Source organism: Callorhinchus milii, unplaced genomic scaffold (assembly GCF_018977255.1).
Source record: "Callorhinchus milii isolate IMCB2004 unplaced genomic scaffold, IMCB_Cmil_1.0 Scaffold4, whole genome shotgun sequence".
In the NCBI taxonomy this organism is placed as follows: Eukaryota; Metazoa; Chordata; class Chondrichthyes; order Chimaeriformes; family Callorhinchidae; genus Callorhinchus; species Callorhinchus milii.
In genome coordinates this window covers 74499761-74516437 of record NW_024704745.1, presented here as the reverse complement: position 1 = coordinate 74516437, position 16677 = coordinate 74499761, and the positions used below count along the sequence as shown (strand labels likewise).

The window sequence follows — 16677 nt, the reverse complement described above, 5'->3', positions numbered from 1 at the left end:
CTCAATTCGAAAAGGCTGACCATTAATCTTGAGACTATGATCTCTAGTTTGTGGAGTCCTGTAGCTCAGTGGTTGGAGCACTCACAGCATCTATCCTGCCAAGACCCTTAAGAATTTTATAGGTTTCTATAAAATCACCTCTAATTCTTCTATATTCTAGAGAATGTAAGCCTAGTTTACTCAACCTCTCCTCGTAGGTCAACCTCCTCATCCTAGGAACCAACCTAGTGAATCTACGCTGCGCCCCCTCCCAAGGCGAGTATCTCCTTTCTTCAATAAGGAGACCAAAACTGTGCACAGTATTCTAGGTGCGGTCTCACCCTACTCTTGTACTCTAACTCTTTTGCAACGAACGCCAACACAGCATTAGCCTTCCTAGTTGCTTGCTGTACCTGCATACTAACTTTTTGTGACTGGTGTACAAGGACACCCAAATCCCTCTGAACATTAACACCACCTAGCCTCTCCCCCTCTAGAAAATAATCTGCTTTTCTATTTTTACTACCTAGGTGAATGACTTCACACTTCTCCACATTATACTCCATCTGCCACCTTCTTGCCACTCACCTCGCCTGTCTGTTTCCCTTTGCATTCTTTGTGTGTCATCCTCACAGCTTACTCTTCCACCTATCTTCGTGTCGTCCGCAAATTTAGGTGTTAAGTTCTATTTCCTCATCTAAATCATTGATATAGACTGTAAATAATTGAGACCCAAGCACTGATCCTTGCGGCACTCCACTAGTCACATCCTGCCAATCTGAGAAGGACCCGGTTTATCCCTACTCTCTGTTTTCTTCCTGTTAGCCACTCTCCAATCCATGCTAACATATTACCTTTAATTCCATGGGTTCTAAACTTATGCAACAGCCTTTTATGTGGCACCTTGTCAAATACCTTCTAGAAATCCAAATACACCACATCTACTGGTTCCCCCCTATCTAACCTGCTAGTTACATCCTAAAAAAACTCTATAAGATTTGTTAAACATGATTTCTCTTTCGTAAAGGCATGTTGACTCTGCCTAATCATGTTATGATTTTCTAAGTACCCAATGACGACCACCCTAATTAAGGACTCGAGAATTTTCCCTACCACCAATGTCAGACTAACTGGTCTATAGTTCCCCATTTTTTGTCTCCCACCCTTACATATCGGTGTTACGTTTGCGATCTTCTAATCAATGGGAACCATTCCACAATCCAGGGAATTTTGGAAGATCAAAAACAAAGCATCCACGATCTCTGCAGCTACCTCTTTTAAAACCCGAGGATGCAGGCCATCAGGTCCAGGAAACTTATTGCCTTTTAATCCGTTTCTCTTGTACTATTGCTTTACTGATGTTCATTTCTTTAAGTTCCTCACTAACATTAGCCTCCAGGTTCCCCTCTATTTTTGGTAAGTATTCAGTGTCCTCTAACGTGAAGACTGAAGCAAAATATTTGTTTAATGACTCTGCCATTTCCTTATTCCCCATTGGTCATTGGTCAACATTTCCCCTCCCCACCCCGCTCAGCTCGCACCTCCAGCTCAGGTGCTCATCCGCTCTGTCAAGCGACCTTGAGATGTGCTCCTGATTTGAAAGACGCTGCTGTATGTATTGTACTTTGTCAATCGATATGATCACAAATTTACAAGATTGGTCTGGTTGAAGAAAGCCCTTTGACCCATCCAATGTCATCCCTTCAGAGAACAAAGCAATCGGGGAAAGTGAAAGAAAGATTCAACAACAACTTGCATTTATATAGAGCCCTCACGCAGGGTGGAGTCCCAGAGCACTTAACAGGAAAGACAACCATCGTACTGGGGCTCATACACATCAGGAAAGGTTCTGCTCAGCTCTGATACCCTGTTCATTTTACGACAAGAAAAAATAAAAATTAACCATTCAGAACATTGGGGGAATGGCACTATTGAAGTCCGAGCGTATGTCATGGTTTGGCACAGTTAGTAGCACCGTCACCTCTGGGTCAAAAGGTTGTGGATTCAAGCTCCATGTTCAAAACCCGAAATTTCCTCTGGTCTTAGCCGTGAGAATATTCTCATACACAACAGTGATTTTACATTTGTGCAGAATTTGGGGAGACTAATAGATTATTTTTGAAATCCATCTTTGCATTAGCTTCTGGTTTATCATCTCATCCGAAGTACAGCACCTCCAAAAGTGCAGCACGCCCCCAGCACTGCATTGGAGTGTCCTTTAAGACTATATGATTCCAAGTCCCGATGTGGGGCTTGAACCCTCAACCTTCTGACTCAGAGGTGAGAGTGCTACCACTGAGTCAGGCTGACACACCCTGCAGCTTCAATTGCTGAGATTTACTCTGCAGATTCTCCAGTGAAGTTGAAGTTGGGTGTCAGCGTGGGGTTGGGTGGAGTGGGGGGAGACCATTAGCGATGACAAGCTGTAAAGGGAGAATAAGAAAGCATATCCCGTGGGTGCGAGGGAGGTTTTTAATTTTGCTTTCGGCAGCTGTTGACTGCAGCTCTGCTCTGGTCAGCAATAAAAAAGAAAATTGGTACAAAGCCACATTAACACACAGCACTGGATTTTTAGGGCACAACTTTTTGACCATCAGAGTTTCCGTTCAGTCAGACTTGTATCGAACGTGATCACACAGAGCTCTTAGCTATTGATTCCTTTGCGGATTCACGGTTCAAAGTCCCTGCTCGTAGGCACTGCCGCATGTGATATTACATTGCAACGCTATATTCAGCTGAACGTGCAAAAAAAAATTTCAGACACTGTCTGGATCTCTTGGATGCATCTGCTGAACATACAGGAGGTTGAATGAGTTAGAGAGAAAGTATGCAAAGAGACTTTGGCACAAAGTGAGACCGAGATCAGCAGTTTTCGTTTCCAGTGTGGTGGGAGAAAACACTGCTTTCTTTCAGTGTAATACAGGAACTGAACCCATTCAGTTCTGGCAAAGCAAGTTGAAAGAGCTTTTTTTTATGTAACAGAGGGTTGTTAGAATGTCGAATGCTTTACCACAAATGGCTGCTTAAGCCAAGTGTTCCACAAGAGCGTTTAAAAAAGGAATTTAATAAATACTTTGGAGAAAATTGGTGTCAAAAAGAGCAATAATAATAATAACCCTTGCACTTGGTGTACCTTATCACGTCAACTGTAAAGTGTAATGACTGCGTATTTGTAAGGAAATGTGGCAGCCAATTGCACTCAGCAATGTCCCACTAAAAGGCACAAAGTGAGTGACAAAGTTGATTTAGATGATTGTTGGTCAGGACACTGGGAGAAACTTCCTTTTCTTTTTGAACGGTGCCATGGCAGGACCTCAAGTTTAATGTCTCATTCGAAGGTTGGCACCTCTGATAAATGCAGCGCTCCACCGCTGCACTGAAGCCGATACTATGGGTTCAGGCCTGACTTGATTTATTTGGAAAGTGATGGTTAACTTTACTGCACGCCTGTCTGAAATTAGTTACAGTGACAGAACTTCTTTTAGAGAGTTTGTTCTATGTAATTCCACCATCAGTGCTGTCTCGGATACTATTACAGTGAACGAGTTATTGGCTCTTCATGTTACAAAACACTGCTGCAGACGTCAAAAGATTAATGTGTAACCACTGATTATCTGTCTGAAAATCGTTCCAACAATCTCTCTTCTTTCCCAGGACGGCACGGTGTTTGATGGCCGGCCAATTGAGTCGCTGTCTTTAATAGACGCCGTGATGCCTGACGTTGTACAGACCCGTCAGCAAGCGTTCAGAGATAAACTAGCGCAGCAGCAGCAGCAACAACAGCAACAACAACAGCAACAACAACAGCAGCAGCAGCAACAACAACAGCAGCAGCAGCAGCAGCAACAACAACCAGCCACAGCATCGACAGCTCCACAGCAACCAACGCCAAAGAATGGAGAAGCCACTGTAAACGGGGAGGAAAATGGAGCACACACCATCACTAGTAAGTAAAGCCTGGCCTTAGCGCCTGTTTCCAGTTCTGTGTACGTGTTGGAGATTCTGTAGCTCTTTTCGTTCTTCATCCCACAATTAAGGGCATCTTTTAACTTTCCCCGCGTTTGCACAGAAATTTTCAAAAATAATTTTCTAAAGGGCCTTTATAATAAAATATAATAATAGTCCTTGCATTTGATGTCGCACCTTATCACATCTTTGAGACGTCTCAAAGAGCTTCACACAATATACTGTAAAGTGAATTGACTGTATATTTTGTGGGCGAAACGCGGTAGCCAGTTGCGCACAGCAGTATCCGACAAACAGTGATTGAGTGACCAGTTTATTGTTGTTTTTTAAATTTTTGAAGGAATTATTACCCCCGGAAAAAGCAATCTGCCAATCAACTTACAACTGGGTTCCTACTTACTGCTAGGTAAACGTGGGCGCGTGGAGTAAGGAAACGTGCCCAAAATTTCTCCCCGCCAGGCATCAAACCCAAGTCTCTCGCTTGCGAGGCGAGTGCTCTAACCACTGAGCTACAGAACAACTTTCACTACGGGAGCAGTGCACTTCCCAGGATATATTGTAAAGTGTAGTGAAAGTGTATTGTCGAATGCCTGCAGTACATGGTTTGTACAATGCACTCCTAATAAGACTCCTCTGTGTGGTGTGTGATCCACAGATTATCATAGATCAGATATGGTCAGCGATATATATTGACACTCATATAACACATCTGATCTATCATAATCTGTGGATCATATTTCAACAGGAAATATACTGAAAATACATGGTATTTGTATTAACATGTGTGATTCATCATGTTGAGTATTGTAGACATTTGACCGCAAGTTGCATCACTGCAAAGCCTGGTCCTCGCTCGTCATCCCCAATTCCATCTACCACCAGTGTCCTTTGACTGGAGTTTCACAGCAGTAATTCTACCTCATTTTGACCTTACCAGCACAGTCCTGAAGCGTAGTGGTTAGAGCGCTCGCCTTGCAAGCGTGAGGACCCGGGTTCGATTCCCGTGTACAGCGAGTTTCCTTTCTCCACCTACAAGCCTCTGTTCACCTAGCAATAAGTCAGAACCCGGTTGTTAGTCAATTACCGGATCACATTTGCAGGTGTAATAATCCCTTAAAAGAAATAATGATAATTTGGTCACTCAATCCACGACTGTTTGTGGGACACTGCTGCGTGCAATTGGCTGCAGCATTTCGCCCATAAAATATACAGTCAATTCACTTTACAATCAATTTACAGTATATTCTATGAAGTGCTTTGAGACTTCTCGAAGACATGATAAGGCACTATATCAAATGCAAGTATTATTATTATTATTATTGTTGGTTGAGATTGAGTAACTTACCACAGACCAAATTCAAACTGGCAACCTCAAAGACTTGTTCTGCACCAGACATTGCCTTTCCTCACTTAGCCGTCAGGGAAGCTTTAGCTTTAAATTTACATGTGCTTAATATACGTCTGGTCGCTTTCAATTTCCCTTTAGGCTTGTCTCTGTTCAAGGCACAATATTAAGGAAGTCTAGATTATGAAACCTATGGGCTGCTTTTATCAAATTACTGGACCACAAGAAGTCAAATTACGTCAAAAGACATGCAAACAGTGCCCCTTAAAAATTCCATTGCGTCAGTCACCATTTCTGTTCGGCATCATTTCAATGATGAGAAACCGCTCCCTCATTCTCTCTTCCAAGTCACTGAGACAAGACCTTTTCATTTGCTGTTAATAATACATGTAATCTCTTTGGCTCCGTGTTAACGTGGTCTGTGCTGAGTTAGTTGATATAACCCGAGGGAACAGTAGGGGCCCCTAGATCGTGGGCTAAGAAAGGGGAAAAATAGCCAGAGTTCTCGCTCCTGAATCGCATCGGGGCACTCTGCTTGATTGTGCAAGTGTCGGCTAAAGGAAGGATCGCTTTCTGAGGATAATAATCCCTTTATACAGTCAATTCACTCTAAGGTATATTCTGTGAAGTGCTTTGAGACATCTCAACAGCGTGATAAGGCGCTATATCAAATGCAACACTACCGCCTAAAGCCACAAGGGAAAAAAATGGGTGAGGTATTGGAGGGTGGCTGTGAATCTTACGGTTAAAGGTTTGCTTTAACTGCAGTCCAAAACAATAACAGTAGAAAGTCTACTTCATTGCCACAGCTGCACTTTTCCACTTGAGCACAGAATACCAGCATTACAGACTCACATATTGTTTCAGATAAGCCAAGTGAATTTACTTGATTTAAGATCTAATTGATTGGATAAATTCTGCGAGGGATATTTTTTTTCCTTCTTCTTTCGTCCAAATGCCGGCTGATGATGTAAACGCCTCTTTGTAGACAATCACTCTGAGGCCATGGAAATAGACGGAGATGTCGAGATCCCTACAAACAAATCCACAGTCTTAAGGGGCCACGAATCCGAAGTATTCATTTGTGCCTGGAACCCTGTCAGTGATCTCCTGGCGTCTGGGTAAGTACAGGGTTGGGACAGGTTTACAACTGAGACAAAATTATAATAATCTGCGTCAATCATTTTAATAAGAAGTCTGTTGTGCATGGGGATAATATTTTGTTCCGTTGCCCCAACTGAGTAACATCATTGGCCTGATGCACAATCATACAGGATGTTCACAAAGTCCTGTTCACCCCACCCCCATTTCTTTCCTCCAGTGCACTGACCCAACAACTGAAACATGTGGAAGAACGATGATAACTGTGTTTAGAAGTACTTAATTGTATTCAGTACAAGTGTTTAACTGTATTCAGACGTCCAGAGGATCGCCATCATTTTCATGGCAGATAATGATCCGTCATCCTGTTCAGTGCCACATCTTCCGTAACATGGATGGAGTGAGGAGGAAGTTACTGGTATCAGACATTTTTACACTCGACCACATCTGCAACAGAAAAAATGCAACAGAAAATAAAAATGCATTGTAAGAAAAAAAATAGGGGTAACAGGACTTTGTGAACATCCTGCAGAACAGCACCAACCTTGCTCTCCCTCCGCCTTGTTCTTTCCCTCCCCATCTTCAAATCCCACGTAATTACCAACTTTTTCGATCGTGCTTGCGGTCACCTCCACCCTCCCTCTCCCTCTTCCCCCTGGCTCGGTGTCAGACTCCGTCACTATCAAGCACTTTGAAATGCTACCCCACATGAAGGCCGTTATATAGATGCAAGTTGTTGTTGTTGTGATTTAGAGGCGACTCATTGCTTTAGAAAAATGTTCAGTGTTGGAATCAGACCAAGTGGTTATTGGAAGAACTTGACAAGTCTGTTTTTATCTTCACAGTTCTGGAGACTCAACTGCAAGGATATGGAATCTGAATGAGAACAGCAACAGTGGGCCAACTCAATTAGTACTGAGACACTGTATAAGAGAAGGCGGGCAAGATGTCCCTAGCAATAAGGATGTTACATCACTCGACTGGAATGTAAGTTTCTAAAACCAATTAGTAACCCTTCTTAACAAAATCTATTCACCATTAACTTGATCTTTTATTTTCCAAAGTGAGCCTCTCAATCCCATCAGGATACGGGTGTAACAGTTCTGAGAAAAGGAGTCCTTTGTAACCTTCTGCATTGTCAAAGGATGCCCCAAAGCACTTCAACTATTCCCTCAAGATGGATCATTGAATAAAGTTATGCCTTTAGTTTAATTTTCCAACATATGCTTGGAAGTTTTTTTGCACATAATGGTGTGTAATATAACATACATGGAATATGGCATCAGATTCAAGCTTAACGTCTAATTGCTTCTAACACTGTAACTCTTGGAATATTGCTCTCCACAGCCGGCTCATTGCTAACAAATCTGCCAATCGCAAATAACTCCAAAAGGCGTTTCAGCAATTGAATTTTTGCCTTTGCTTTGTGAGTGCAAAGGGAATGTGTCTTGATGTCTTCAGTTTGTCCTCACAAGCCCATTCTCCCCCATTCCGTGGGGATCTGTTATCAGTGCTGAAATATTACAGGGATTTCCTGGCTTCCAGTGAAGTCCAAGGGCATTTGGACAAGAGCATGTGAGGAAATAACAGCTGCGTCTTTTTTAATCTCCCAGCGATGAGTCAGAGCAGGCTGTTGGCAGAGCAGCATTAGCACATCAGTGTTCCCGCAGAGCAGAGTGTTAATGGAAATGAATTTCTCTCTCCCTCTGCTTCACAAGGTGAAATCCATCACCGAACTACACTGGAGGGTTTAATTTACGATCTTCGGACAAATTCATTTGCTGGAAAACGAGTTGTAAACTCCCCAATATTCGTGATGCGGATTAATTGCAATTCCCAGTTTGTAACGGGAGAATTGTGGATCCCAATAAAATTAATAATAATTCTTGCATTTGATATAGCGCCTTATCACATAATTGATACGTCTCAAAATGCTTCACAGAATATATTGGAAAAGTGAATTGACTGTATATTCACCCATATGCTGCATCCCAAGTCAACAAAACCCAAAACCGCTTTGAGATGTCTCGAAGACGCAATAAGGTGCTGTATCAAATGCAAGGCTTATTATTATAAGAAGCGTCGACGAGTAAAACGTCCCTCTACTTCCTAATGCCGGTTTGCTCACCTCTCAGCCTTTATTTGGTGTTTTGGTGATGGGTTTCCACAAGTGTCAAGACACCCAGCTGCCTCCACAATATCCTTAAGTCCTTTAATATTCTTTTTCAAGCATCTGTCTTAATTTCCCCCATCCGCCGACAATGGTTCAGCCTTACCGTCCATCTCGCCCCCTGTTCAAGAGCTCAATGTTGAGGTAATTACTCGCACAACTTGCGCCAAGCATAGGATGGAGCAGTGGAACAATCTTATTTCAAAGTCTTTCACCAATAGTTAACTTGTCCTAATTGCTAAACGAAATGTATAGTAAAGTTCCATTTGACTTTCTTTTTCCAGCCTTGGCACCTCTCTTCCCCCACACTCTGTCACATTTTCAATTGTGTTTAAAATTCAAGCATTAATGTTTTGTGTGTTCCGATGCTATTCTTGTGTTTGCCTTTATTCTGTTATTTTATTGCAGGAATTATTTAGAGTAAGGTTCGTTTTCTGAATAAATAAGCTTTGGTGAGGTGAAGATTGTGACCTGTGATGTATTAGCATCAGTGATAATTATCACATGGTTTAAATAGTGATAAGTGATGTATGAGGTCAGTCGATGTTAAAGACGCAGTAACAGTGTCCACATTTTCTGCTCTCCCAACTCCATCACCGATGCTCCCACACTGGAGCTTTCCCTGTTGACTTCTATTAGACTGCTGATTAGCAAGATACAACCTTAAAAGAGGAGGGAAGCCTGTATAATAATAACCCTTTCATTTGATCTAGCTTCTTATCAAAGTATTTCACAGGATTTACTGTAAGCTGTAGTGACTGTGCATTTGTATTCAAACGAGGCGGTCAATCAGCGCACAGCAGTGTCCCATAAACAGCCACACAGTGAATGATTAATGTTGTCTTTAGCGTCCACCTGATCGGGCAAATGGAGCATCATTTAGATGGGGTTTGGTTGTAGTGGGAAGCGTTGTCCCAGGGTTTGGTTGTTGGGTGATAATTATCACAGGGTTAACACATCACACGTTAAACCCTTTTGAGTTCATCGCATCCTCAGTCTTATTGCTCCTATGTGTCTTAGAGGATCTATTGAGGTATCAAAGGCCCGAATCATGCATCGATTTACATTAATTGTACAGCACGGAAACAGTCCATGCTGGTGTTAATACTTACATGAGTCCCCACCCACTCCTTACTCCCTCCCATACCCTTCACTTCCCTTCTCCTGCACATTATTCCCTTCTCCCTCGTGTTATACATCTCACCTTTTAACTTTCTTCCAAACAGAGTGACGGAACGCTGTTGGCTACAGGGTCCTACGATGGATTTGCAAGGATATGGACAAAAGACGGTAAGGAATCACTTTCAACTAGAACTTTAAAACCGACAGGACATCAGGATTGCTTTGGTTTGACTTGTGAATATTTTCTTCCAGGCAATCTCGCAAGCACCCTCGGACAACATAAAGGTCCCATCTTTGCTTTAAAATGGAACAAGAAGGGAAACTATATTCTGAGCGCAGGCGTTGATAAGGTAAGAACGGATGATGGCATCTTTGTATCCTTGTCCATGCTAACTGGTTGCTTTGTAGAGCATCAGTGTAAGTCAAAATTTAAGTCCATTGAGAAATCATTTTCTTCATTCATTGGGTCGATTTCCCTCCGATGATAAAGTGATCAGGGGAGTCTCGTACAGTGACATTGCACTGTATTTATGAGATCACTGCTGAGAAAGGTATTTCAGCCCCACATACTGAAACAACAACAACAAGATTCCATTTATTGAGCGCCTTTCACGTCGGGAGGACGTCCCAAGGCGCTGTACAGTTGGGTCAGGACCCGAGCAGGGGGGAAATGGTCAGGGTGAGGGGAGGGAAGGGAGGGAGCGAGGAGGGGGTAGAGAGTCGAGAGGGGAGCTGAAGGCACAGTCAAAACCAGCATAGCCTTTAATGTATGGTTTCACAACCGGATATAATGTAGACCTAATACACTGGAGGGTTCCTCGCTTCCTCATTTCTCATGCCTCGGGTTGGGCTGGCAACAGTGGAACGTCTTCAGTATTAAATCTCTGGCTAAGCCTCTCAGTCTTTTGCATTGCTTAGGGCAGTTCTGACAGATGCTTAGACTGCAGTTGACCAGATGATAACTTATCGCTTACCGCAAATACCAAAATTGTAGGCTTCCTTTCCGACTTATGCATTATTGCGGTGGTCGCATTTTCTAAACGTTCTGTTTCCTTCAAATTTCCACTGAACCGTTGCATTGCTTTACTTATCTTAAAACATAAAAGCGCTTCGGAATGTTTTAAATGTCGTCCCCACAGCTCGATTTTTAAAAAAAATATATAAAAGTTAAATTGCTGTTTCCCTCTCAAATAGAAATAGAAATACAGCAAATGGAAGTTAATGCAATCCACGTAACCCTACTGAGGGATAAAGAGCGTGTTTATTGTGTGCAGAGCTTGGCTTGCAATTTGGATTTGGGGAACAGATGCGCAATGTTACAAAATAAATTATTATTAATAATAATATTATTGAAAGAAGACTCGCAGCAAGTGCAGAGATAATGGGGTCTACAATTGCTGCACGACTGGGGAATCCTGATAGAATTCCCACTGGAACTCTGCTCTGGATGTGGAAGTGGGTCGGAGAGGAAACCTCTCCCATCAGTGTGACGTGCTAACGCTAACCGAATTCCTGTTTGCACGCCTCGGATTCATAAATCGCCCAATCCTGTTAAACCATGCTGCCAACCTAGAGCCCTTTGTTCCATTTGCAGTAGCTGGAGATGAATACATCTTGTCTACGACACCACAGGAGGCCATTCAACCCATGGTGTACATATTCTAACACATAGCACTCACCTGGCAAGCGAGAGGACCTGGGTTCAATTCCCACACCTCTGTTTACCTAGCATAAAGTAGGAACCTGGATGTTAGTCGATTGGCAAATTGCTTTTCCAGGGTAATAATCCCTTGAAAAAATGTTTTTAAAAACCCAATAATTTAGTCACTCAATCCACGACTATTTATGGAACACTGCTGTGGGCAATTGGCTGCCACATTTCGTCCACAAATATACAGTCAATTCACTTCACAGTATATTCCGTGAAGCGCTTTGAGATGTCTCGAAGACGTGATAAGGCGCTATATCAAATGCAAGGATTATTATTATTCTCTTTCTGAAATTTATTTTTAAAAAGTTTTTTTTTCTTTCAGACGACAATAATTTGGGACGCTCACACAGGAGAAGCCAAACAGCAGTTTCCATTCCACTCTGGTAAAAAGAACCACTTTTTTCAAATGTGTGGCGGAGTTTGCATGTCTATTCCCACGCACCTACAGATATCTTGACGTCACTTAATCATCACATTCCTGTCAAGGCAGTCAGGCTTGCACAATCCATTTTGTTTGGGAGTTTCCAAATGATCTGTAAATCAAAAGGCAGTCTTGTACCTGGCTTTAAACTCGCCTTAAAATCACATTTTTGACCACTTTTACCCTCCTCTACTCAGCTATCCGCCGAAGCTAGCTCAGACTGCCAGTCATCTGTGTAAAGTGCTTTGAGACTTCCTTCCAATGTGTAAGGCACTGTATAATTAGAAATTGTTGTTGTGGCTGGACTTTACTATGTTCAAAATCGTCTGCCCCATTTGCTTACAAATACAAAGTAGCTATCTTTAAAAGTCACAACCGTGAAGCACTTTTAACATGTTTGACGTGATTCGACACTGAATCAAACGCAGAGGTTATTACTATTATTATTAGTAGTAGTAGTATAATTCTATTACTGTGCAGTTTTAAAAATTGCAATGTGAGCATTTCCAAATGGCTGGTAATGATTTACAAATTATTCTAATAGCTATTTGAAAATGATGCGGTAATTCAAAATCACATTTGTGGTATCAGCAGATGCCCTTTCAAAGCAAATTCATTAATAACTCACAGTATTAACGTGGACATAATGCGCTCACAAAACGTTCAGCCCAGGCAGCTTTCCGCCAGTAAAATAATTACCTAACCGTGACTTGCACACAACAGGCCTATCTGTCAGCACTTATAGTGAACATTGTTTACACTTTTAATTCTCTACATCCAGTTTATTATTCTCTCGCTCTGCCATTTACAATACGAATTGATAGTAATGTTATTTCACATTTTCAATAAGTCTTATTCCATGCTGTGCATGCACAGTAGCTCATTTAATTTTGATTCACGTGACGAAAGTGTGGGTCATAGCCACATCTGTGATACCTAATTAATATTAGAGAGACGCTGCCTTCCCTACCCTTCAGTTCAGGTTGCTCGTAAATTAGCACTGTTGACATTTTGTTGAATCTTCAGTTCAATTCAGTGTATTAGCTGCGTTCATTTGGCACAAACGCTTGTTTTCCTCATATTGCTGTGTTACCATGGGGCCTGTTTAGTGTAAATCCACTGCAGGGAAAAAATATCACGCTCAAGTCAAATGGGCTTCAGTGTTGTTCCAATATTCCTTTCCATTTGTCTCTCTCTCTCTCGCTCTCTCTCTCTGTGTCAAGCCAATTTTTTCCCTCCCCCTCTACTGAAGATATTTAAAATTTTATTTCCTTCTATCGGGGTTACGTGCGCCCCTACAGTACAACAACAACTTGCGTCTACGTAGCGGCCTTCACGCGAGGTAGTATCTTGGAGTGCTTGAGTGCTTGACCCCCATCGTTCATTCTCCATATCTTGTCAGCCTCCACAGTGAATGTAGCCATGCTTGCCAATAACAGGGGGCCTCGGAGCCAAGTATGACGACTATATTATGTAAACCAAATCTGGGGCTACATATTTAAAAAAATTGAACTCACCACAATTCCCGATGCTGGCAGTTACCGGACAAGCATGTTGGATTAATGGCTGTGTTTCTCTGATGAACGGATCTATTTTAGAATGTTATTGCTCTTGCTCAGTTTGATGCTGAACTCGAGGCAGGGCAAATTTGGCCAGGGACACAGTACCTCATGCGAGGACTATCGTTGTTGTTGTTGTTATCCCCGGAAATCAGGGACACATGGTCAGCCTATCTTTGGGGACATCTCCATATAGACTCTAGAAACAGGAGCAGTCCATTTCAGCCCGTCAAGCCTCTTCCACTAGTTTCTAAGATCACAGCAACTCTTTTGATCTCATTTTGTCCCCTTTTCTCCAGCCTCCTTAACACCATTACTTCCCATGTACAGTATCTGTCTCTCAAGTCCCTGAACAATGATTTTTGTATCGATATACTAACCATTACAGCCTTTTGATCAACATTTGCTCCTTCAAGTTCTCTGATTTGCATCTCTGATGAAAAGGGAGCAACGAAAACAGTGCGTCTAGGTGCGAAAAACAAAACTGCTTGAAAACACCTTGAGCCTGGCCTCTGATTAGAAACTGACACTTTTCTGAACATTTCCAAGAAATGTAGCTGCTATAAATAGACAAATTAGATCTGAGCTGCAACAGGGGAATTGAATGTCTGGTATTTGAACTGACGTTTACTAGATTAGTAAGCTAGAACGTTGTGAAGGAACGATCCAATTGGCACAGTGAGATCTGGGTGGCAGACTGTGTTCCAGGAATGATTGGAACTGTCACAGTTAAAGAGATGCCCCACACACCGCTTATCAGAACCTTATGAAATGTTTCAGCAGGATCTTGGAATACGATTTCTCGGTTGGCTCACGCGCTCCCAATTGCAGCACAAAAGTGATCTTGTTGCGTCCTTGGTAACACACGTTATTAGAGGTGCAAATTAACTTGGATAAATGAATGATCCTCGCATTTGATATAGCGCCTTATCACGTCTTCGAGACGTCTCAAAGCGCTTCACAGAATATATTGTAAAGTGAATGGACCGTATATTTTGTGGGCGAAAAGTGGCAATCAATTGCGCACAGCAGTGTCCCTGCACAGTCGTGCTTATTATTATTTTTTTAAAAGGGATTATTATCGCATCCGCTCTCAACTTGCCCACTGCACGCTCCCCTCATCGTGCTTGCTGTCCTTCAGTGGCCAGGGATATTGACTTCAACTCATTTTGAATCCCATGAGAATTCCCGTGAAGAGAGCTTATTTTCTATCTGTCGCTTGCAGGATTCAACAGTTATAATGCCTTTATCGGCATTGCAATTACACTTAGACGGAAATTTGAATGCGTTATGTGTGTTTGGTAAAACTAATAATAATAGGTTGCAAGTTCTAGCCTCACTGTTGGAACTTTGAGACCCATAGTCTAGACCTGCACTCCAATCCAGTGCTGGGAAGAAGGGCTATCTCAGTAGAGGTGCTCCCTTTCGGATGAGAAGTCCCATCTGCCTGTTTAGGGGGATATTAAAGATCCAATGACACTGTTTTGAAAAGAGAGTTTCAATCCTTTCAGTTCAAGAGGATATCACTGTGGAGTGCTCCAAGACACTATCCTACGTGAAGACTGTTATATAAATACAAGTTGTTGTTGTCTCAAAGCACTTCACTGGATCTTGCTGTAAGCTGTAGTTTGCAGTCGAATATAATGATTATTGGTAATATTTGTCATATGGCATGATGGATCAGCTTCCTGCTCCCAGTGTAGATTGTGATCAAGTCACGTGGTGTCACTTGTACGAAGTTGCCCAGACAGGAAACGTTCACACAGACAGTTCATTGCAATTGGACCACATCACAGCAAAAGCTGGAGAGCAGATCAGTGAATATTAATAGCACAAAAGCGAGTTCACGTGTTTTGTCTGTCACATCTGTGCGCTAGGGCTTACTGACATAATTTCCTCTGCCCACGTACATTCTCATGCCCACCTGAGGGAGAGAGAAGTCAGGTCAGAACATTTTAGTCGGATTCAATAGCATTCTGAACAACACTAAACTCCCCACTGAGTCTTTGGACAATGCTCACAGGGCACATTCTGGAGACAGCATTATAAGCGAACAGAATGTTCAGTTAAACAGTTTGCTCATCAAAATGTTTTAACAGTGAGCAGAGACAGCAGTGAAACATAGGCTGTCATCATAACCCCATCTAGTGGCAATCACAAACATACACCCAATTCGAAAGTAATTTCAATGCATGCTTCCTTGGACTGATTTTTCCACCCTTCTTAATTTTAGTCCTTCTCCTCAAAATATGAGACGCCTTGAGACGTCTCGAAGACGTGTTAAGGCACTATATCAAATGCAAGGATTATTATAAAGATGATCCTGACTGCAATGACTGGCAAGCTGTGCTGTTTTATCTTGTTAAACTCTAGCAGTTACACCCAGTGCGCACATTGGGATCACTCCAAGCCATACCATATTACTGGATCACAAAAAAAAAACTCCCTTTTGTCTGATGGTAATCCTCAATTTACAACAACAACTTGTATTTATGTAGCGCCCTTCACATGGGGAGGGCTTAACAATAATGGAACTTGACTCTGAACTGGGGAGAGAGGGGAGATGACAATAGGCCAAAGACGAAAGTCTTTAGATGTGATCTAAAGATGTGATCTAAAGACTGGCAAGGAGGGAGCAAGGCACAGGGATCAAGGCACAGGGATTGAGGCAGAGTTCTAGTTTTTGGGCTGAGTGGCTGGAAGCATGGCCACCGATGGCAGAACGGAGGGGATGATGGATTTACAGAAAGCTGGAGCCAACTGAGCAAAGTGGGTGAGTGGTGGAGAGGGGTGTCAGCAAGTTGGAGAGGTAGGGAGGTGCTGGAGTGTGAATTGATTTGTAAGTAAGTGTAACATCCTCCAGTTACTGACTGGCCGATCAGTGACAATTGTCTCCCTCCATTTCCCCTTAGACGCCATTCACAATTTTTAATTAAAATTTTTTATTACCCTCCCCTCACCGTCCTCCTTAACTTCCTCTGCTCAGGAGAAAAACTTGAAACAATACTGCAGATTTGCGAACGAACCTTAAGATTCATTTAATGCAATATTCTTTTCGGATGATCTCCCGGGTCTACTTCTGTCATTAATTGTTTATTACAAAAATAATTATCATTACATTTCGCGAAGCATCTTCTCACATCGGGGCTATGCTGGGAGAGTGTTGCATTGTCGGAGGTGCCGTCCTTCAGATGAGACGTCAAATTAAACCCAAGGTCCCGTCTGCCTGTTCAGGTGGACATTAAAGATCCCATTGCACTATTTGAAAGGAGAAGGGAGCTTCTCCCGATGTCCTGGCCAACA

At 42.4% G+C, this 16677-nt stretch overlaps 1 protein-coding gene across 2 annotated transcripts in view; it reads left to right on the top strand.

The window, feature by feature from the left end:
• Positions 1 to 16677, top strand: part of LOC103177163 (F-box-like/WD repeat-containing protein TBL1XR1) — a 154375-nt gene that overhangs the window by 127080 nt on the left and 10618 nt on the right. For both annotated transcript variants that reach the window (XM_007891201.2, XM_042333951.1), the window contains 6 exons: positions 3634 to 3925; positions 6279 to 6411; positions 7237 to 7378; positions 9788 to 9851; positions 9936 to 10033; positions 11717 to 11777. In XM_007891201.2, coding sequence (XP_007889392.2) covers positions 3634 to 3925; positions 6279 to 6411; positions 7237 to 7378; positions 9788 to 9851; positions 9936 to 10033; positions 11717 to 11777 — 790 coding nt within the window. The remainder of the gene's footprint in view (positions 1 to 3633; positions 3926 to 6278; positions 6412 to 7236; positions 7379 to 9787; positions 9852 to 9935; positions 10034 to 11716; positions 11778 to 16677) is intronic.